Consider the following 21478-nt stretch of genomic DNA (forward strand, 5'->3'; position numbering starts at 1 on the left):
TCTGGTGCAGTACTGTATCTACTGCGCCAGCCATGGGTTCCCCTTCACCAGACAGAGGCTGATGAAATACGCCGACAAAATACGCAGGTATTTGGTGTTCTATGTGTTTATGTATGTAGAATGCTGGACTGACTGTTATCAATGTGTGTGATGTAAATGTGGATGTGTATGGTGATGCCAAAACAAAAATGTTCATCCTGGATGGACAATTATATATTCTATTCTATTGTAGGTTTCGGCACCCAGGGGAAACAATCCCACCACTGGGGAAGAGGTGGTGGGAAATGTTCAGGAGGAGGCACAAGAACCTAAGCATGAGGAGGCCGGACACCCTGGATAGGGGGAGAGCTGAGTGTGCCACACGTCCGACGATGGACACCTTCTTCACTTCTTATGAGAAGCACTTGGAGGAGAGTGGGTTGAGGGAGAAACCCAGACAAATCTATAACTGCGATGAGTCTGGGTTTCGTAGCGACCAGAGCAGGCACAAAGTGCTGGCTCCCCGGGGCGCAAAACACGTGTACCAGCAGGCTCCGGGGACCAAGGAGCACATCACAGTGCTGGCCTGCTTCAACGCAACTGGGGAGGACATCCCCCCGTTTATCATCTACCCCAAGTGTTTCCCCGGTGGCCACTACACACTGGGAGGCCCCCCCCAAGCCTTGTATGGACGGTCAAGCAGTGGCTACATTGACGGGGACCTGTTCAGGAAGTGGTTTCAGCACTTCATTAAGTATGCAGTGAAAGAGCGCCCTCTCCTTCTCCTCTTTGATGGGCACAAGAGCCACATGGACCCGGAAGTGCTCGCGGTGGCACTAAGGGAAGGGGTTATACTTCTTTGTCTTCCACCACACTGCACCCATGTCCTGCAGCCGCTGGACGTGGCATACTTTGGCCCTTTAAAGGCTGAGTTCTCCAAGGTAGCTGGAGACCTTAGCCATTTTGACCACTCCTACATGGTAAACAAATCAGAATTTGCCAGAGTATTCCGCTACCCGTACCAGCGATGCAAGGACATGCGCTATGTGGTGGAAGGGTTTAAGAAGTGTGGCCTCTTCCCTTTTGACCCTTCAGCCATTGAAGGGTCCCGTTTAATGCCGTCTCGGACCCTACCGGGTCCCAACACCGCCTCTACTGGAACCAGCAGCAATGTGCCATCCATCAGCACCTCCTCCCCAGCGACCACAGGAGGACCCTCAGCCCCTGCCCCAGTCCCAGCCGCTGCTCCAGTCCTATCCCTAGCTCTAGAAGAGCACCCCCTAATAGAGGGGGGGCTGATAGCGAAGGACCTGGGGCACATCCTTACTGTCCTGAAGTATCGGCTGGACCGATACAGAAGACTCCCTGTGGTCGCCACATGCCTCACCGGGGAGGAATACACGCGCCAGTGGCAGGAGAGGGGTGAGAAGGAGAGGGCCGGGGCAGAGGAGAAAGAGCGTCGGGCAGCCCTCAGAACACAGAGGGCACAGGAGAGGGCTGCCATGGATGAGACCATTGACGCCATCGCCTCTGCTGGACCCCCTGCTGGAACCACTCCTGACAGCTGCATCACCACTGCCAGTGCCTCCCAGTGTGCAACACCTGTAGGAGCCGCCGGAGTCCCCAGCTGCAGAAGAAGGCCACATGCCTACTCTCCCGGCCACACCATCGTCGGCCCCTCAACCCCACCATTACAAACACCAGCTCCTCCAAGCCATCGTCTGCGGTTTTGTCCACCACCACCCCAATGCACACCACCCCCCATGTCTGTCACCACCAACACGGCCTCCTCTGGACCAACTGCCTCCTCCGTCTCCCCTGGTCACACCACCATAGCAGCCTCGTCTGGTGTCCCTGCCCCCTGCAATTTGAATACCACCACCTCCACAGGTAAACACATGTTAAATTACGAAAAAATGACTGCTTGTTATCTGTTTTATAAAACAGCAATGTAAAAAATATATATATATATATATATATCTTTATATATCTACAGTAAATAGCACCAGCCCTCAAGTCATCTCCGCCTCCTCCAAAACCTCTGCAGCTTCCTCCAGAGGTATTGATGTAAAAAAGTTGAAAAGGGTTTTCATGCAACATGCTCTGTCTAACACTACTTTTTCTCAAACTGCAGCACAGAAAAGGAAGAGAAAAGCTACACCGGTCACATCTGTCACACCACCCATGGCACCACTCTCAGGTACTTCATAATCTGTTTTTCTCGCTCTCTCAGTTGTATCAATTACTATTGTTGTTGAAGAACTTCTACATTTTGCAAAACCATATTAATCAATTTGTATTATTATTTAATTTTTTATAAAAGAAGACACCACCTGCTGTGCTCGCTGCGGGGAGCGTGATCCGCCTGCAAGCTCCTCTCAGGAGTGCAGATCCGAGGTGCCATGGGTGTGCTGTGACTTTTGCCAGCACTGGTTCCACTGCAGGTGTGTGCAGTGGGATCAAGAGGTAGCGGTGGAGCTGGATTTTTATTGTGATTTTTGTGACAATATAGGGATGGAGGTCGAGATTTAATTGTTTGTTTTGTTTGTGTTCATATGAAATTATTTATTTGTTCAAAAAAATAAATGTCTAAAATATAATATATATATTTATTGAACCCATCTTGTGTATTTCTTCCTTTACTTTCCAAGTGCACCTCTGCAACACAAACTCCAACAGTGTTTTCATTGTTTTATGTTAATGCACATAACTGAAATTAAAGTGTATTTGATGTAAATTATTAATACTCATATTTCATTTGGTTACAACACTGAATATGTTGGTGAATAACCATTTTTTAAGAGTCCACAAGAGGGCGCACCGGGCTACGCAATGAAAAGTTGACAGGCAAATCATTTATTTTTTACCTGAAGACTAGCCAACTAGTCAACTATCTAGTAAACACTTCGGGTACGTGGTTGGTGTCTCTTTTTTCAACAAAATTAAACGGATATATCTTGTAATTGAACAAAATAGTAAGGTGCCCAATAACTGGGGGCCGTATACAGATAATACGGGACGTATTTTTTTGCTAAACCGCTTATCAAAAGCAGATAACAGTAATATTTTCAAATGAAATGTCAAACTTGCTAATTGCTAAACCGTTAGCTAACATTTTTACGACACCAATAATCACAAAACATTGAAGGCTTGATCACAAGATAACACTGTTGAAGGTAATATATTTCTTAAACGCTGTTGAATATGCCGATAATACGGGATTCTACGCTAAACCCAATCGGAATGAAAGTGAAATTAACGTTAAGTGAGAGCTCTGACCGCCCTCCATTGGTCAGCTCATCGTACTACATGTTCGGTAGCCCTTGCTGAGACCGTTTAATACGGTTTCACCCGTTATGGTATGGTATGGATTCGAGTCCGTGAGCAGACCTTAACACACAATGACAAGGCACTCTAACCTGTACGGGGGATTGGTGTATATTCCCGGACAAACTTCTCTGCGTCCAGAACCGAGGAGAGCCAGATCTTCTCCCCGGAAGGCGGGGTAATTCTTAGTCTTGCAGGGAAGAGCAAGGCTGGACGAAGATGGAGTTTGTAGAGTTTGGTCATGACATCTCTGTAGCCAGCGCGGTGCTTTGCCACATCGGGCGCATAGTCCTCATAGACACGAAAGGGGTGCCCTTTATGTAACAGGTTGCCCCTCATTCGAGCCTCGCGCAGGATAAGATCCTTGGTCTTGAAACTGTGACAACAGATGATTACTGGGCGAGGACGCTGGCCCGGTCCAGGCACTGGGACCACTTTCACAGAAAGCCTCTGCACATTATCCTGCAATGACGTGCATAGCTTCTCTAACTCGTCGATCCTACCAGCGTTGAATTCAGAAGCTTTCTCAAGGTCCACAATACTCTGGCCCTGCGAAGCGACCGTTCGAATGGTGCTCTCGATTTTAGTGTCCAGTTCAGCAATAGTAGCCTTAAGATCCTCCGCTATAGCAACACGTAGTTATCCCAAAGCCCGGGTAAGTTCTGTAAGTGTCACGTTGTTAGCTGTGCCTTCCGCCATGTTTGTCTCGTTGTTTGGTGGGGAGTAGGCCTCTGATGGGGATTTATTGTCCTTTGGTCGCTTATTACTAGGCATTTTCACATAGAAAGTTACAATATTGTATTAGAAAGAAAAGTTTGTTGTAACAAGTGCAATAAAGTAAATTAGGTTAGATTATTTCGCAAAAAAGTTGCGGGAGCCTCTCACACACAGCCGTTCACTCCAACATGCTAGCTCCGCCCCATTCTTTAGCGTTTCTAATGAATGATTGTCAATTCAACCAAGCCAACCAAAATGGCCATATGAATCAACAGATTGATCTATCTGTTCTGTCTCTATGGGAACAGCAGAGATGTCTGACCTGGCTAAGAGGCTCTGGATTGATGTCCCATCCATCCCCAGATGTCTGTTCCTGCCCACAGCTCACAATGATTGGCTGTGAACAGTAAAGAAAAATGTAACACTCTTTTGCTCATTTTGGCCTTGGAAATAACTTGGAAATAAATGATGTAGCTATCAATAAATAATTTAAGTAGCTACTGTTATGTGGTTGATTTGAATGTGACATACAGGCCTTTTGTGGATCTGAGGGGTCTGCACTGAAGTAGACTGTCAAGACAATATTCAATTTCAAATGTGGTTAGATAAGGAGGGATATCTGCACTTGCTTTTATTGTGATAACTGCAGTTTGTACATGCAGCATAACTAATGTTTATGTGTTATTGTTTTCAGGTCAGATTTGACTTACAGGCCTTGGCCTTCTGCGCACTTTGCCGGTTGGCCACATCACAGAATCAGGGGTGTTCACCCTCACTGGATTCAACTGTCAACACAACACTCCATTTAAAAGGTGATAACAAAAACAGAAGATTTTTTAAATATATAGCTCTTTTGATTCTCTCATCATTACGATTCATCTTGCTTTCTGAGGGATACATTTCCATCAATTGATTGGCACAAAACATATCCTGGCACACACACGCATAAAGGCATGTCCCAAATGGCACCCCAGTGCCCATATATTGCACTTATTTTGACCTGAGTCCAATGGGCACAGGTCAAAAGTAGTACACTACAGGGTGCCATTTGGGACCAAAGAATGTAAGAGCCTACCAGACGTTCTAAACTCCAAATCACCTTGTGCAGTGCGCACGGGTCTATCCAACCGTTTCCAATCGTAGTATTTATTCTCTGCACAGTGTCAACTAGGGCAGACTATGCACCTGAAACAACCTGACTGAAGAAAGCGATTGTACTGATGATATCAAAGCTGAACACATTTTATGTAGTGAATTTATGCTTGGTTACGTCACAATAGGTCACAGTTTTATGGCTGCGCATAATACGTCACAGGAAAGGCTTGTATGGGACTGGACTGGTGGTATCTCCCCCTGGTCGTAATTTATTACATTTACATCATTTAGCAGACGCTCTTATCCAGAGCGACTTACAAATTTGTGCATTCACCTTATAGCCAGTGGGATAACTGGATTATCCCACTGGAAGGATTACTTTATCCTATCCCAGGTATTCCTTAAAGAGGTGGGGTTTCAAATGTCTCTGGAAGGTGGTGAGTGACTCCGCTGTCCTGGCGTCGTGAGGGAGCTTGTTCCACCATTGGGGTGCCAGAGCAGCGAACAGTTTTGACTGGGCTGAGCGGGAACTATGCATTTATAACTGTCAAATAAAATCTATCTAGCTATCTAACTCAAATGGCTGTTGAGGACTCTTTGATCATCACATTTGAGGCACATGTCAGCAGGTGGCAGTGTCTTCAAATGCAGCACTTGATGATCTGAGCAACAGTTGAGCAACTTTGTGGTTGTGACGAATCCAAATGCGGAAGTCCAGTACATTTGTTTTTGCTTAGCAAGCTTTCCCGCCTATTTCTACAATTCATCTTCTTAAACTCGGATTTTAAACTTAACCACACTGCTAACCTTATGCCCAACCTTAAATTAAGACCAAAAAGCCTATTTTTGTTTTCATTAATTTTTACGATATAGCCTATTTGTACTTTGTGGCTGTGTTATCTAGTGGGAACCTCTAGCTAGCTAGCTAGCTACCTACCTACAATCTGGCTAAAGTGTTGCGCAATATTGGAGGAAAAGTTGATTGATTATTGTGCTTGATTATCCAAGTACTAGTTTGACAAATATGCATTGGGCATCAAAATGATATCCCGAATAATTTTAAAACATATGGTTCAGAGGTTCAAGAGTTTTACTCCTGAGTTCAGGCTCACGAGTGGGATTGTTGCTGTCATTATAGTATCATTTGTTTTGTTTACTGTCACTACATATTTCGGTTTATCAGAGGATGTCTTCAGTCTTGGAACGACAGTTTTTGGCAATGGGCATGGTAAGTTAGCTAGGAGGGTCTGAGTGAATCAACAGTTATATATGCTCAGTAGCTACTTTGTATGAGAGTGTTGTAACGTTAGCTAGCTTGCTAAAACTTATAGCTAATGTAACAGATGGTGCCAGTAGGCTACAGCAGCAGGCTACAGCACAACACACCAGTGCAGCTTATGTCTGTCAACCCTATAATTTATGTTTTAATAATTTCCTCTTCCTTTGCAGTGCACAAGCTCCTCACATACTCCTTCCACCACAAGACAGTGACCCAGCTACTCCTCAGTATTGGGGTTCTGGTGCCCCTCTGTGGAGGCATTGAGAAGAATGTGGGCACTGTTTGGTTCCTCCTCATGTTTCTGCTGCTCTCTATCAGCACAGGGGTGTTGTACACCATACTGGGTCTGCTACTGTTTGGTGCATCTGCCCAGAACCAGGTGGAGGGGTTCATTCCAGTGTCCCTCTCCCTTATGGGTATGGCCACAGTGCACTCCCGTATGGTTAAGGGCTTTCTTTTCGGGGTCACTGTACCCATGTTAGCCCTGCCCTGGCTGTTTCTGTTCATCATAACACTTTTGGTCCCACACACTGTCTTCCTTTGCAATGCCATCGCCATCATCGCAGGGGGGATCTGTATCCTTACTCCAACCTCATTGTAGTTCAAAATAACTGATACACTCCTCTGCAGTATGTCACAGCTTTATGAGTGTGCTTAGTAGTGTAGTTAAGTGGTAATAGGTTATAGGTGTTGTATATGAATCCTGCTGCTGAACATTATGGCATGTTTGTTTAGAAAAAATCTTGCATCACTGCGTCACACATTCTCCTTAACTTGCACTGGTGAAACAGACGGAAAGGGCTGGCTCTCACTTCTGGACATGTCCGATGCCAGGGCATCAGTGCTGGACAAGAAGATGCCTTTCAGGCTGCTGAGGAACATTGGTGTCCTGTATGTCCCTGCATCAACAGAGGAGAGAAGGAAGACGGTCCACCCACCGTGAGTACTGAGAAAGCACCAGACATATCATTTATCAGACAAGACAAGAGGTCATTAAATAACAATTACTGTGTGCAAGCCAGAGCACATAATGTTCTACAGTATAATGAGGTGCAGTTATAATTGATGATCCTCAGCTGTAATTTAATACTGTACAATAGGCACCTAGTGGTCCCCCATGATTAGATAGAGAATCACTGGTATAGATAGGCTCTCTGAAATCTGTCCACGTTCTCATTGATTGCAGAATCATTCCAACCCCAGGCTCCTACCCAGTCCAAGCCTACGCTCCAGTGTCCTTTACCTCCAACCTACAGGCTACCGAGACCACACCAAAGACATTTGAAGGCTGGGCCCACTCCTACTATACACAGGGGAGCCCTGTTCAGCTCTCAGGTTATTACGGACACAACCATGGATATGGCCTCAAGCATAGCTTTGGGCCAAGTCACGGACATAGTCACGAACATGGACACAGCTGCAGCCACAGCCAAGGTCATGGACATAGTCACGAACACAGCTTCGGCCATGGACTCAGTCATGGGCATGCATCTGCCTCTCAAACCAGCAGTCACTGGGCTCCAGTGGCTCAACATCCACATTCTCAACATTCCCACCTCAGTCCACTGTCTGTGTCTGTCAGTGCCCCCCAGAGTTTCACAGCAAAAATGCCGGAGTCACTGCCAGAATCTGTGATGGTGTCAAGGTTGAGTGTAGAGGCTTCGTACTAACGTCTTTAGTGAAGACAAAAAAGAACAAGCCAAACACGGCTAAATACAACCTGGCAGGCAAGCGAACTTTACGCACACCGGTAAAGTACAAACTAAAGGCACACACTGTGTGGAACTCTCTTCAAAAACAACACAGAGAGAATAAACGAACTAGCATCCCAAAATGACACGAACAAAACAACAAACGATAACGTGACGTCCAAAGGTGCAAAACACAAACCTACACAGGAAGAAGATCCCACCAACACTGTGAGAAAACTGGCTGCTTAAGTATGGTCCCCAATCAGAGACAACAAGCAACAGCTGATACCCGTTGCCTCTGATTGAGAACCACACTGGCCAACATAGAAATACTAAACTAGAACGAAAACAAACGAAAACTCACACCCTGGCTCAACATACTAGAGTCCCCAGAGCCAGGGCGTGACAGATGGTTCACCCAGGAGCACCTGTGTCTTCACTGACAGACTGATGACTTCAATCCGTAACGGCAAAACTCGCTATAGCTCGATTGAAATTTAAAGGCAATGTTCTGGAGAGGGCAGGGCCCGTAGGGCTTCAGCCAGGGTCCAGGGTGCTGAGGTCACAAGAGGAGAAAGGCCAGTCTGGCCAGACACAGGACCAGAGACTTTCCCTGGGCTCTGTAATACCAGAAACAACAAACAAACTGTCAGGACAGTGCTATGTTATACACAATCTCTAGATATACTGTATAACTAATCGATAAATACATTAGATACATGACTACACTCAATAAGTAAGAGTAACTTACAAAGCGCTGGACTTCATACTTCTTTTTTTCAAGCTTGAGGAGCCTGTTCTTGGCTATGCTGGTCTTCATTTCTGCCATGCTCTCTACCATTTTGGCCATCTCTCCAGTGCATTTCTTAAAGGCCACTTTCAACCTTTCCAAGTCATTCAGCCAACTGTCCAAGTCTACTGCCTCAAGATCTCTTTCGCTGCAGTTTCTCTTCATCACTTGGATCAGTGCCCTCAACTTCTCGCCCCTCCTCCCTTTGTCTTCCCTATTCCCATCTTCATCCCTCAGTCTTTCCTCCTTCCTCCTCCCCATCCACTTCTCAATCCAGGCTCTGAAGCATCCCTCATTCTTCTTCTGCCTCTCTTGGTTGATGTCCAGACCGTCATTGACCGTCTTCAGGCCTTCCTCCAGGTCAAGCTCTATGGAGGCCAGGTTTTCTTTAATTCTCCTCAGGCTCTCCTCGTTGGTGTTGGTCCACTGTGTCTTCTTGTCCAGCTGCTGCCTGCAGGGCCGGACAGTAGGGACCACCTCCATCTGGCGTGACACCTTCTTCAGGGCACTCACAGAGGCAGGGAGAGGGATGTTGGGTTTGGTCACAATAATTTGTACAGACATAGAGTCAAACAATTGAGATGTGACACACACTAGTGATGCGCGGGTTGACTCATAACCAGAAGTCCCGCGGTTATATCCACAGGGCGGGGGATTTAGGGTCATGAAATATTGTTGAATAAACAGAAAACAATACCGTATTTTCCGCACTATAAGGCGCACCGGAGTATAAGCCGCAGCAGCTAAATTTAATGATATTGAATGATGTGTACATATATAAGCCGCACTGGACTATAAGCCGCAGGTGTTTTAATGTTTAATTACCATATGTAAGGGTTCGTGCACAGAGGGGATTGTCGGGAAAGAGACAAACTGTCTCGCTCTCGTAATGTCTGTCTGTCTTGCTCTCGTTCTGTCTCTCGTACCACTCTCGGTTCCACTTTTACTTTTGCGCGCTACCTGTATCACTCTTTTCCGGCCCTCCATCTTTTCCTGCTGGAGCCCGCCGCTTAAAGGTGGGGGGCGCGGACCGGTCATAGAGCCCATAGAGTTAAAGTTGGTGGACTGTAACCTGTAAAATCCATAGATTTAGGAGGTCTTCTAGTGGCCGTTAGCTGTAAAAATCCATAGATTAGCCGCACCGTTATATAAGCCGCAGGGTCGAAAAATGGGGAAAAAGGCGCGGCTTATAGTCCGAAAATTACGGTACATTAAAAAATCCATAAATGTATAATTATTGTGCAAGTTATATCTATAGGCTATTTGGCATTAGTGCGTAAGCCTAAACTTTAGGGCATAACTTGACGCGCGCCAGATAGACTACACACCAATCACCAAACGCTTTAATTCAATAAGAGAAAAGCTACGAAATGGAAAGTTGAAAATAAAGAAGGGACGGCCAGAAAAGTAATGTTTGGAAAAGATTTGGTGAAGTGTTAAAAGAGGATGATGGCAGTGCCTATGTTATGTGTGATGATTGTGAGGCACTATAGAAATTCGACAGTCACAAGAGGGGGATTCAAATAGGCCTATGGCACGTCAAGGGAACAAACAGCCTACTGTTCAGATGGGTTAAATGGAAACTGAAATCTGGACACTGACTGTAGATCTTTAACCTCTCACAGTCTTAATATTAACTCCTGCAGAATTAAGCATTTCTTGCAGTAAAATGATAGGCTACACCAAATGTAGGCTTTATTTTGACACGGGAACAGCAGTGGAGAAATATGATTTCTTTCAGCATCTTGAGGGAATGCGAATGCGCAGCTAGGGACTGCTTTATCAGCATCCTAAAAGCTGATAATATTTCAACCACATAAAATGTGCATCCAAGCCGAACTGAAATCTTATCAGAAACATGTCTGGTCGTTTTCAACCCGTCAAACTGATGTCATTTGGAAATTTTGCACAGAAAATGTTTCCCTTTTTTTCTTAAGTTATTGCATTTTCTTCTTGATCCCTAAAAGTTTTTGGTTTATTTAGTCTTCTATCTAATTATAGACAAGTTGACTAACAAATAGCCTACCAAAATGTTGGAAGTTATAAGCAGAAACATATCCAAATTAGGCATAAAAAAATCCTGCACCCCCTGCTAAGAAATCATTCTGACGGTGTTCTATATTTGCGGGTTAGGGTCAGGTGCGGGCCTCAGATTTTCACTTTATCACATATAGTCGGGCGGTTGCGGATGGGTTATTAGCAATTGCGGGTGGGTTCGGTTGAACAAACAGCTGACCCGCGCACCACTAACACACACACACACACACACACGTAAGAGCCTACCAGTCGAGGGTCCTTCAGTGAAGCCCCTTTTCTCAGTGGTTCCTTTGAAGGCCCTGGACTGTCCTCAGCAGAGGCATCATTGCCATTATCACGCTGTGTGTCAGAGAGCTAGTTGGTCATAGTCCATTCTCCACATTCAGTCAAAGAGTTACTCAAATTCATGCTGCAGAACATACCAGAAAGTCTGACTCATCGAAGGAGTGGAGAGAAAGATCGTCGTCCTCTACCATATCCCTCACTTTAAGCCTTGTCACCTTTCCATCCTCCTCATCCTTCACTTTCAGCGGTGGTGTCCTCCTTTCATGATCCTCATCATCAGACTGTGTATCAGAGTCAACTAGTCAGAGACTATTCTCCTTACAGTGATGTCACTCAACAAAGACATGGTGTACAACTGTCTTACCTCAGATTCACAGTCAGTGAAGGAGTAGATAGAGATGTCAGAGTTGGAGGATGAGATCACCCCATCATAATTTCTATCCATCAGCCGAGTCACCCTTCCAGACTGAGGAGACAGACAAAGGCATGTACTTAGGGCAGCCATAGAATACACTGGCATTGACTGTCAAGAAAATGTTTAATATTTAGGCAATCCAACATAGTTGTACAAGTAGTGAGTAATTTATGGGTAATTGAAAATGCAAGTGTATTGAAATGCAATAAATGCAACTCCCATAACATTAGGGATGGGGCTAAAGACTTTCCATACTGTAGGATTCTTTAGCATTTCTAATGAATGATTGTCAATTCAACCAAGCCAACCAAAATGGCCATATGAATCAACAGATTGATCTATCTGTTCTGTCTCTATGGGTACAGCAGAGATGTCTGACCTGGCTAAGAGTCTCTGGATTGATGTCCCATCCATCCCCAGATGTCTGTTCCTGCCCACAGCTCACAATGATTGGCTGTGAACAGTAAAGAAAAAATGTAACACTCTTTTGCTCATTTTGGCCTTGGAAATAAATGATGTAGCTATCAATAAATAATTTAAGTAGCTACTGTTATGTGGTTGATTTGAATGTGACATACAGGCCTTTTGTGGATCTGAGGGGTCTGCACTGAAGTAGACTGTCAAGACAATATTCAATTTCAAATGTGGTTAGATAAGGAGGGATATCTGCACTTGCTTTTATTGTGATAACTGCAGTTTGTACATGCAGCATAACTAATGTTTATGTGTTATTGTTTTCAGGTCAGATTTGACTTACAGGCCTTGGCCTTCTGCGCACTTTGCCTGTTGGCCACATCACAGAATCAGGGGTGTTCACCCTCACTGGATTCAACTGTCAACACAACACTCAATTTAAAAGGTGATAACAAAAACAGAAGATTTTTTAAATATATATATATATATATATTTGATATTTACCACATAAGGGCAGCGCCTTAAAGCTCTTTTGATTCTCTCATCATTACGATTCATCTTGCTTTCTGAGGGATACATTTCCATCAATTGATTGGCACAAAACATATCCTGGCACACACACGCATAAAGGGTATGTCCCAAATGGCACCCCAGTGCCCATATATTGCACTTATTTTGACCTGAGTCCAATGGGCACAGGTCAAAAGTAGTACACTACAGGGTGCCATTTGGGACCAAAGAATGTAAGAGCCTACCAGACGTTCTAAACTCCAAGGACGGGTCTATCCAACCGTTTCCAATCGTAGTATTTATTCTCTGCACAGTGTCAGCTAGGGCAGACTATGCACCTGAAACAACCTGACTGAAGAAAGCGATTGTACTGATGATATCAAAGCTGAACACAGTTTATGTAGTGAATTTATGCTTGGTTACGTCACAATAGGTCACAGTTTTATGGGCGCGCATAATACGTCACAGGAAAGGCTTGTATGGGACTGGACTGGTGGTATCTCCCCCTGGTCGTAATTTATAACTGTCAAATAAAATCTATCTAGCTATCTAACTCAAATGGCTGTTGAGGACTCTTTGATCATCACATTTGAGGCACATGTCAGCAGGTGGCAGTGTCTTCAAATGCAGCACTTGATGATCTGAGCAACTTTGTGGTTGTGACGAATCCAAATGCGGAAGTCCAGTACATTTGTTTTTGCTTAGCAAGCTTTCCCGCCTATTTCTACAATTCATCTTCTTAAACTCGGATTTTAAACTTAACCACACTGCTAACCTTATGCCCAACCTTAAATTAAGACCAAAAAGCCTATTTTTGTTTTCATTAATTTTTACGATATAGCCTATTTGTACTTTGTGGCTGTGTTATTATTAGGGATTTATTATTCTCCTAAACTGATGGGATGACTAACTTAGAAATAATGCATTCTTGACTGGGCTAATGTAGGCTGTGACACCTGGCAAGGCTGTGATTGATGTGAAGAGAAGATAAGGATTGTGTCTTCAAATACAAGACTATAATAGTTCATTGTGATTTATGAGTCTTCCTTTGACATGGGAATGATGTCTAAGGGAGCTGGCTCTTCTCACTATGATAGGTTGTTATGATAATCTTGTGCCTGGATTATGTGTGTAACAAATGGCGCCGAAGAGATGAGACCAACCCCCTGCATCAACGGATTGGCTGAGAAAGTTTAAACCACTCAAGTCTTTACTCTAATTGGCCAGCAGAGAAGTGGGAAACTTCCTCTGTCTAGTATTTGGGTATTGTTTCTGGAGCAATGTGTTAGTTCTCTGGAGTGTCCTGCGAGGCATATCAGAGAGTCCGTATATACGAAACATCATATTTACCATTGAAGGTTTTTGCATTAATTAAAATAACTAGTATACCTTAGAAGTCGTGTTGACCTCTTTTGTTCCTAATACCAGATTTGAATTGACGCGACATTGACAATTGGTGACCCCGACGCGGTCTGGTAGAAGGGACTTCGCTGGGTAAATGTCCGGCCCATTTGGTCAACTCTTTAATCGAACCGTGTGTTTCACAAACTGCCCGGGCTTCTAAAAAGGTAAGCAGAATACCTGTTGTTAAATAACCAAAGATCTGCACATTGGCTTTATCCAAATTAATTTTGTGAAACACCTGTCTGATGTAAGTGAACTAAATTATGAAATTATTATGAGTAGATAAGCACAATATTGTGACATGCAAACCTTTGCTAAATGTGATGTTTAAAACCATGGTACCAGAGTGTTGATTCTACCGGCAAGGTCCGCTAAGAGACGGCTAGGTTCAGGAGACAATGCTGAGATCTACCGGCAAGGTCCGTAATTGCGATATACGGCTAAGGTTCGGAAGATATAGGGAATAATTGGCTTAAGTAATTGCTATCGACAAGGTTCGTAACTACGACAGTACGACTAGGTTCGAAGAATTACACCGGCAAGGTCCGTAACTACGAGGATACGGCTAAGGTTCGGGAAATTTTAGATAATACTAGTGACTGGCAAGGTCCGTAACTAAGGGTTGCGGCTAGGTTCAGCACAGTGTTTTGAATAAAATAGACGCGGCTGTAATACTGGTGACTGGCAAGGTCCGTAACTAAGGGTTGCGGCTAGGTTCAGCACAGTGTTTTGAATAAAATAGAAGAGGCTGTGTGCCCAAATAGATTGTGTGTGGAACATGGATGTAATTGATGACTGTGTGACATATTTGACTGTATGATAGGATTATGACTGTGTATTGTGAGTGAGGGCGATAACTGTGTACTATTTTTGCTGTGTGATAACTGTATACTACGCTTAACTGTGTACCATTTTTGGCTGTGAATACAAATAATATTTTAAAACAGTAAATAATGAGAATTACAAATAGGAAATAAGGTTTAAATTGTGCAAACGTTAACAAAAAACACCCATAGGAGGTACTATAAAAGTTAGACAGTGCGAGTGTTGTCGTATGCATGAAAGTGTGAATGATAAACCTGTATATCTTGATAGAAAACAAATTGGGAATCATAAGACGTCTGTGGCTATCCAAACTGTATAATTTGGGAATAACTGTTGGATTTGTGGTTGCTTAAACCATATAACCCGTTAAAAACAATTGGGAACATAAAGCTAAAGTGATGAATTGTGTGACTGAATTAAAACGTTTGAACTAATACTGGTTTTAGGTGCTTGGTTTGGGCTATTTGGTTTATTATTTGATTTAACGTTTGATGTTTGACCGTGCAAAATACTGGTTAAACAATTAGACCTAAATAATTCGGTTTATATAAACGTGCACCAACTTTAACTAATTAGGTGGGAATTATTTGATTTAAATAAATGGACTGGAGTACTTTGAGTAACGGCGGAATATTGGAGGCGCGCTGGGACGAGAAGCAGCTCCTCACAGCTCCTCAAAAAGGTAGAGTTGCGAGGGGAGGGGCTGGAGAGAGCGAAAGTGTGGCTTTTGGAGCCATGAAAAAACTGGGAGATGGCTGGGAACGCATGTGGGTATCTGACGAGAGAGTGTTCTAAACTTGCTCACCGAGCGTAGACGTGCGTTGGGTGAGAAAGTAGAGAATATTTACATGTGCGTTTTTGGTAATTTGGCAGACGCTCTTGTCTAGAGCGATTTATGGGAACAATTGGGGTTGAGTGCCGTGCTCGAGGGCACATCGGCAGATTTTTCGCCTGGTCGGCTCGGGGATTGGAACCGGCGACCTCTCGGTTGTTGGCGCGGCGCTATTGGTCACTAAACTGTCGGCCGCCCCATATGAGTTTAAGATTGTGGCGTTGTTGGATAATATGATGGCGGAATAAACTGACCATAAGTAATGTTGTTTTAGACGTAATGTATAATATAGTACAAAACAAATAGAGGGTTAAATTGAACTAATTATCATGGTAGAGCTAACGTAGTACAGTGAGGGAACTTCATTTTGTGTCAGAGGGTAAGATGAGATCATTAATGGTACTATTAGTGGAAATATATTTATCATTTCAAGGCATGGAGTAACAATCTGCATTTATGAGTGTAAATTCCACGGCTGATGTGTTGATTGAATGGGTACGATGAGTATTTGGTTTGGTAATGTTGAATGGACTATTTGTAGCGTGTTTAGTGGTTAAATAGTAAAACTAACTTATTCAATAAGGAATTAAAGGGAGAGAGAGTTTTTTGCTGAGGTGAAAGCTACTGCGATTTTCATTTGGTGACGTCACTTGCTCTATGAGCTGGGAGTAGTTACTTTGAGAGCATCACAGATGGTGTGGAGTGACTGGCGATGTCCCTGGTTCGAACACAGGTAGGGACAGTAGACAAAGCTTTCGCAATGGGGCTATATACCTAAATTACTATGTGGATTGAGAAATGTGAAAGATTGAATTAGATAGCTTAAATAGAACTATTCTAGAAAAGTCTATGAAAATATGTAATAAGGTTACCATGCGCTCTCCCCGAAGGAGCAAGGGGAGGGTGAGAGACAGTATAGTTCAGATGATAAGAATGTCATTAAGCGTATGCTGACCAACGATAGCAAGTATTTGTTTTATTAATTAGGGCATAATCAGAGAGAACAGTTAAATACATTGAATAGCGAACTGAAATGGGTTAGCGGGGAAATACAAGATAGATGGACCATTTTGAAACGATAATTTATTTTGGTTAGGATGAAAGTATGCATTGGCTGTTGTGCTGGGGAATGGCGCCAGCCTGTAGTGGGTTATGGATTTGTTACATAAATTTATATTTTGGACTGGGGTGATAAAATAGGCTACAATTGTAGCATAATCAGAAAAAAGACACAATTTAATGTGAATTAGTTATTACAATTGTTGTTGATAGTTGTTACGGTTATTATCATTGATCCAGTAATGATATAAGGATAGTAGAGGAAGGCAGGGGATTTAATCTCATTTAGGGAAGTTATATTAGGAAGAAAATACCATTAAATGAGGGAACATTTGATGTAACTGTGATTGTATTGGCTAAAAACTCAAATATGACATATACAGGGAGGACAGGAACAATGGAAGGGAAGACAGGTTTTCCTAGGGAGTTGAATAAATAATTGATAAATGGATCATTTGAGATGAGATCACATGTAGCAGAGTTAGGGTAATCAATTAAATAATCATAGTATACTCGAGGAATTTTGAGTGGTTTAATGGATTAGTTAGGAGGAATTAGAATGATACAAACAATTATTGATGGGTTAAGACTGGGAATATCTATCATGTTTTGTGTGTACTACCATCTTTAGAATATAACTAGGAGAAAGAGATTAGCTCATCTCAGTTAGGCAGAATTTAGGTCATAAAAGTGAGCTATCAAATTGAGTGAGGCCTGGCTATTTGTGATTGTTGTTTTTTCAAATTGGGTTAAAATGGGTTCACAGAGCCAGAGGCTGTACAGAGAAAGGTGGAGCCCCCATGTAGTCCTGGTGAAAGAACATTCAGAGGAATGTTTATCACTAGGTAAATATATAAAACAAGGAAAGAACATTACTGACTGGCAGAATACACCAAATGGGGATCAGTATGGCCACTCCACTGGGAGATATAGAATAAAGTTGAATGGGAGAGCAAAAACCCAGCCCAGTGTCCATCTGGAGATAAGTTTTAACGGATGACAGGAAGAGATTTTCTTAACTCAGGAACAGGAGGGTGAGTTAGCAGCAATTCTGTTCAAATTATGGTCACAAGGACAACAGATGTAGGACTAATAAAGGGGGTAGCTCCAGTACAAGTGATTCCTCGATCCGATAATAGACCATACCAAAAGCAATATACTATGAAACCAGAAGCAATAAAAGGGATAACACCTACATTTGAGAATTTACTTAAGGGAGGGGTGATAATTCCTGGAGATGTGGTACAATGAAACTCTCCAATATTTCATGTTAGAAAGGAGGCACCTAGCGCCGACTGGAGGATGGTCATGGACTTACAGTTAGTTTAATAGAAATATCATTCCCAGAGTTCCATGTGTATAAAATCCACATACATTGATGAACCAATTGAAACCAGAGAACTCCTATTTTACAGTGATAGATTTAGCTAATGCTTTCTTTAGCATCCAAGTTCATCCGGATAGTTAGGGGTGGTTTGGCTTTACTTTTCAGGGAAGGAAATGGACTTAGGCTAGGATGCCTCAAGGCTACTCGGAAAGTCTTACAATCTTTGCCCAGGCTATAACTAATAATTTGGGAAAGTTTGAACATAGGGAAGGATGCAAATGTTAGTTTATATAGATGATATTCTATTGGCTAATCCCACTCAGGAGGGATGTAAGAGGGATACAATCCAATTGTTAACCTTCCTGGAAGAACAGGGACACAAAGTGAGCAGAAAGAAACTTAAACTTTGGTAGATCGAGGTCATTTACCTAGGACACACTATAACACAGGAGGGGAGAATGTTAAACTCATCCAGGAAAACTGCTATATTTGGAGCGCCAAAACCGTTAAAACAAAAAACAAATGATGAGCTTATTGGTAATGATAAAGTGCTGTAAAGTTTGCGTACTCCATTATGTACTGCATACGGGTAAATTAAGTGATCTTATCTATGGGAAGGCAATGGTAGCCCATGGTAAAGTAATTTGGAACTCTAAGGAGGCATACATACATCAGGGATGTTATCCAAATGGTAGAGAGTAACGAGGGATATGACATTGGTAGTGATTTAGAGATGATTAGGTTTTTTAGTGGGCTATTAGATATAACTGGGTTAATCATGAACATAGAGATTTTTATTCTTTGTTGCTAGACAGAAGACTTAGGTGACTTAAAAAATAGACTTGTCATGTCCAACAATTAGTCTTCAGGTCAAGCCCGGGAGAGCCTGGGTAGAACAGAGTTTGAACTAAACATAAGTGTTTTTATAAGATAAGAGATTGATTGATTGGATTACTAATTGATTCTGAACTGGATGAAAGTTGAATTTAGCTTCCATAAAAGACAAAGGAAGTGGGAGGAGCAATAAAGAAGCAAAAGATAATCTAAAAAATGAAAGGCATGGCAATAGGATGATAAATTACATAAGGATGGTTTAGAAAGGTGGTAATATTGACACATGGGCAAATCATGTGTCAAAAAGGGGGAATGATAGGATTAAATAATATTGATAGGATTAAATAATAATGATAGGATTAAATAATATTGATAGGATTAAATAATAATGATAGGATTAAATAAAAATAAAAAAACAACAATAGAAATTGAGAGCTCAACATGTATGTGTGAAGATAGTTTATTAACCACACCCGTATGTCAGAGGTTTTGTGCCCCACAGGTGAACTAAAGGAGAAGGTGACCCACTCTATCACACCAGGAGACTGGGTGTGGATCCAGTCCCTAAAAGAAGAAAAACTGGAAGCAGGCCTGTTGGGAAGGGCCCTATCAAGTCCTATTAGATCAATCTGGGTGCATGTCACACACTGCAAAAAGGTAAACCCAGTTACACCTGATGAACAAACACAGAGTTAGGAGAAAGATCCGATCACCATTAGGGCTCGGGGGTTGGCTCCTTAACGAAGATTCCCTTACCCTGTCTGATCATCCCTGTGTGAGTTTGGTAGAAGGTGAAGTAATGGGTTGGCGTCTGACATGTTCTCAGGGCAAGGGTGGGGATTCACAGGTCTCCTGACGGTAGGTAGCTGTCTGATTGTGGGGGCCATATTCCTAACACACTCAAACCCTTCTGATCAGCCGAAAGTAGTAGTTAACCTAAAACAAGTTGATAAAATGATACCTGAGCATAGTCTATGAAGGCATAGGAGACAGCTAGACGTAGGGAAAGGGGAAGATTAGGGACTTTAGGGGAGGACATCACTGTATGTGTGTCGCCGTGTACATCCTGGGACTATGTAGTTGCTCATATCGAGAGCGTGGGGGATATGTAAATCTCCATACACAGTTTGGGGACAGGTGTAGTGTTGTGAGGGTAGGGAATTACCAGAAATGGCAGTGCGACCCATAGAAGGGTAGGTACTGTCTGAAAGTCTGAAGTACGCAAAAACAGGTTTATCCCCATGCAAACCACCTGGGAATGTGGTGAAAGAGTCTTGTAGTAACTTGAACTATTAGTATCCCCCGATAACAAACTCATTCCGACCTAGGTTGCCTACGTTTGAAGTCTCAGGGGATTCTAATCGTTTTTCTAGGACTAGTAAGATAGGATACAGAGTAGGGCATCTTAGCTCTGCTCCTACACAGAGAATATCACAACTGAAAGAGAACATGACTAATCTCTCCTATTTGTTGCAGACAGAGGATTGTAGGACCCAAAACCAGGCCTGTGCTGACATCTGATGGTTGTGTGGTGATAACTGATTGTGAACTCAACTACATATGTAAACAATCAAACGTGTCAGAGACTGGTGAGTTGTCAAATAGAAAGTAGGACCTCCTCCCGGGATCCTTTGATGAAAGGATCCTTTGATGGGATAGGAGTAACTCGAGAGGTTACAGAAAAATTCAAAGCTAGGAATCAGATCGCAGCTGAGTTTGAATTAAGTATTTTTTGTTGGTCAACAATTAATAAAAACGTAGATTGGATAAATTATATTTACTATAACCAGTAAAGATTTATAAACCACACTTGTGATGCAATAAAGGGATTAGATGAGCAGACAGCGGCAACTATCTTAATGACAAAGCAGAATAGAATAGCGTTAGATATGCTTTTGGCTGAGAGGGGCGGAGTTTGTGTTCTGTTTGGATCTATGTGCTGTATTTTCATCCTCAAACAATATAGCACCGGACGGGTCAGTGACAAAAGAGCTTCATGGGAGTAACTACACTGACAAACAAACTGGCTGAGAGATCTGATATTGATAGCTCCATAAACGGTTGGTTTGATAACATATTTGGTAAATGGAAAACTATTGTTGTAACTGTTCTGGGTGAAGTTATAGCTTCTATGGGTATACTTGTTCTTTGTGGATGTTGTCTTATTTCCTGTGTCTGAGGTTTGGTGAGAAAGGAGATGGAGAAGGTGATTTCCACAGATGGTGAGATAAGGCCCAATCCTGGACTCCAACCTAGGAATGGAGGATATGACCTACCAGGCTTGGTGGAGTGACACTAGAGGGTGTCTAAAGGGGGCCAAAATATACTTCTCTGTTTGTGTTTTATGTTTTAATAGTCTTATGTTTTGTGTTCTATTAATCCTGTGTTTTATGCTTTATTAATCAAGTTAACCATGTGAATGTTTGTCTTTTCTTATGTGATGGTTTGAAGTTCCTTGGTGACTGGTAACAATTTGCAAGTGGGGTGTAGATGAACTGAGGGTTTGCATTTTTAGTAACATTATGGCCTATTAATAAAAGTGTGATTTTTTTTGTATTGTATTATAATGAATGACAATCTGTGTTTTCTTATTTTTTGAATCACACCTTATGAGGTGTGAAAAGGGGGACTATTAGGGATTTATTATTCTCCTAAACT

At 42.7% G+C, this 21478-nt stretch overlaps 2 protein-coding genes across 2 annotated transcripts; one reads left to right on the forward strand and one right to left on the reverse strand.

The window, feature by feature from the left end:
• Positions 1–956: 956 nt before the first annotated feature.
• On the forward strand, positions 957–3309 carry LOC311142648 (uncharacterized protein; the record flags this gene model as incomplete). The annotated part of the gene is made up of 4 exons (XM_084178302.1): positions 957–1869; positions 2114–2179; positions 2303–2423; positions 3276–3309. The coding sequence occupies 4 exons, from the start codon at positions 957–959 to the stop codon at positions 3307–3309; spliced, it is 1134 nt and encodes a 377-aa protein (XP_084034428.1).
• A 5028-nt stretch (positions 3310–8337) lies between these two features.
• On the reverse strand, positions 8338–10994 carry LOC311142256 (uncharacterized protein). Its single transcript, XM_084177875.1, has 2 exons — positions 8840–10994; positions 8338–8708 (listed from the first exon to the last, which is right to left on the reverse strand). The coding sequence occupies exons 1-2, from the start codon at positions 9542–9544 to the stop codon at positions 8586–8588; spliced, it is 828 nt and encodes a 275-aa protein (XP_084034001.1). The 5' UTR covers positions 9545–10994; the 3' UTR covers positions 8338–8585.
• Between the last annotated feature and the right edge of the window lie 10484 nt (positions 10995–21478).

This window comes from Coregonus lavaretus, assembly GCF_964263955.1.
Source record: "Coregonus lavaretus genome assembly, chromosome: 15".
Lineage (NCBI taxonomy): Eukaryota > Metazoa > Chordata > Actinopteri > Salmoniformes > Salmonidae > Coregonus > Coregonus lavaretus.

Excerpts from the sequence above, each read along its gene's own strand:
- LOC311142256 (XM_084177875.1), bottom strand. The coding sequence starts at position 9,544 with ATGACCCTAAATCCCCCGCCCTGTGGATATAACCGCGGGACTTCTGGT. Across the intron at positions 8,709-8,839 it reads AGTATGAAGTCCAGCGCTTT|AGCCCAGGGAAAGTCTCTGG; the intron begins GTAAGTTACTCT and ends CTGGTATTACAG.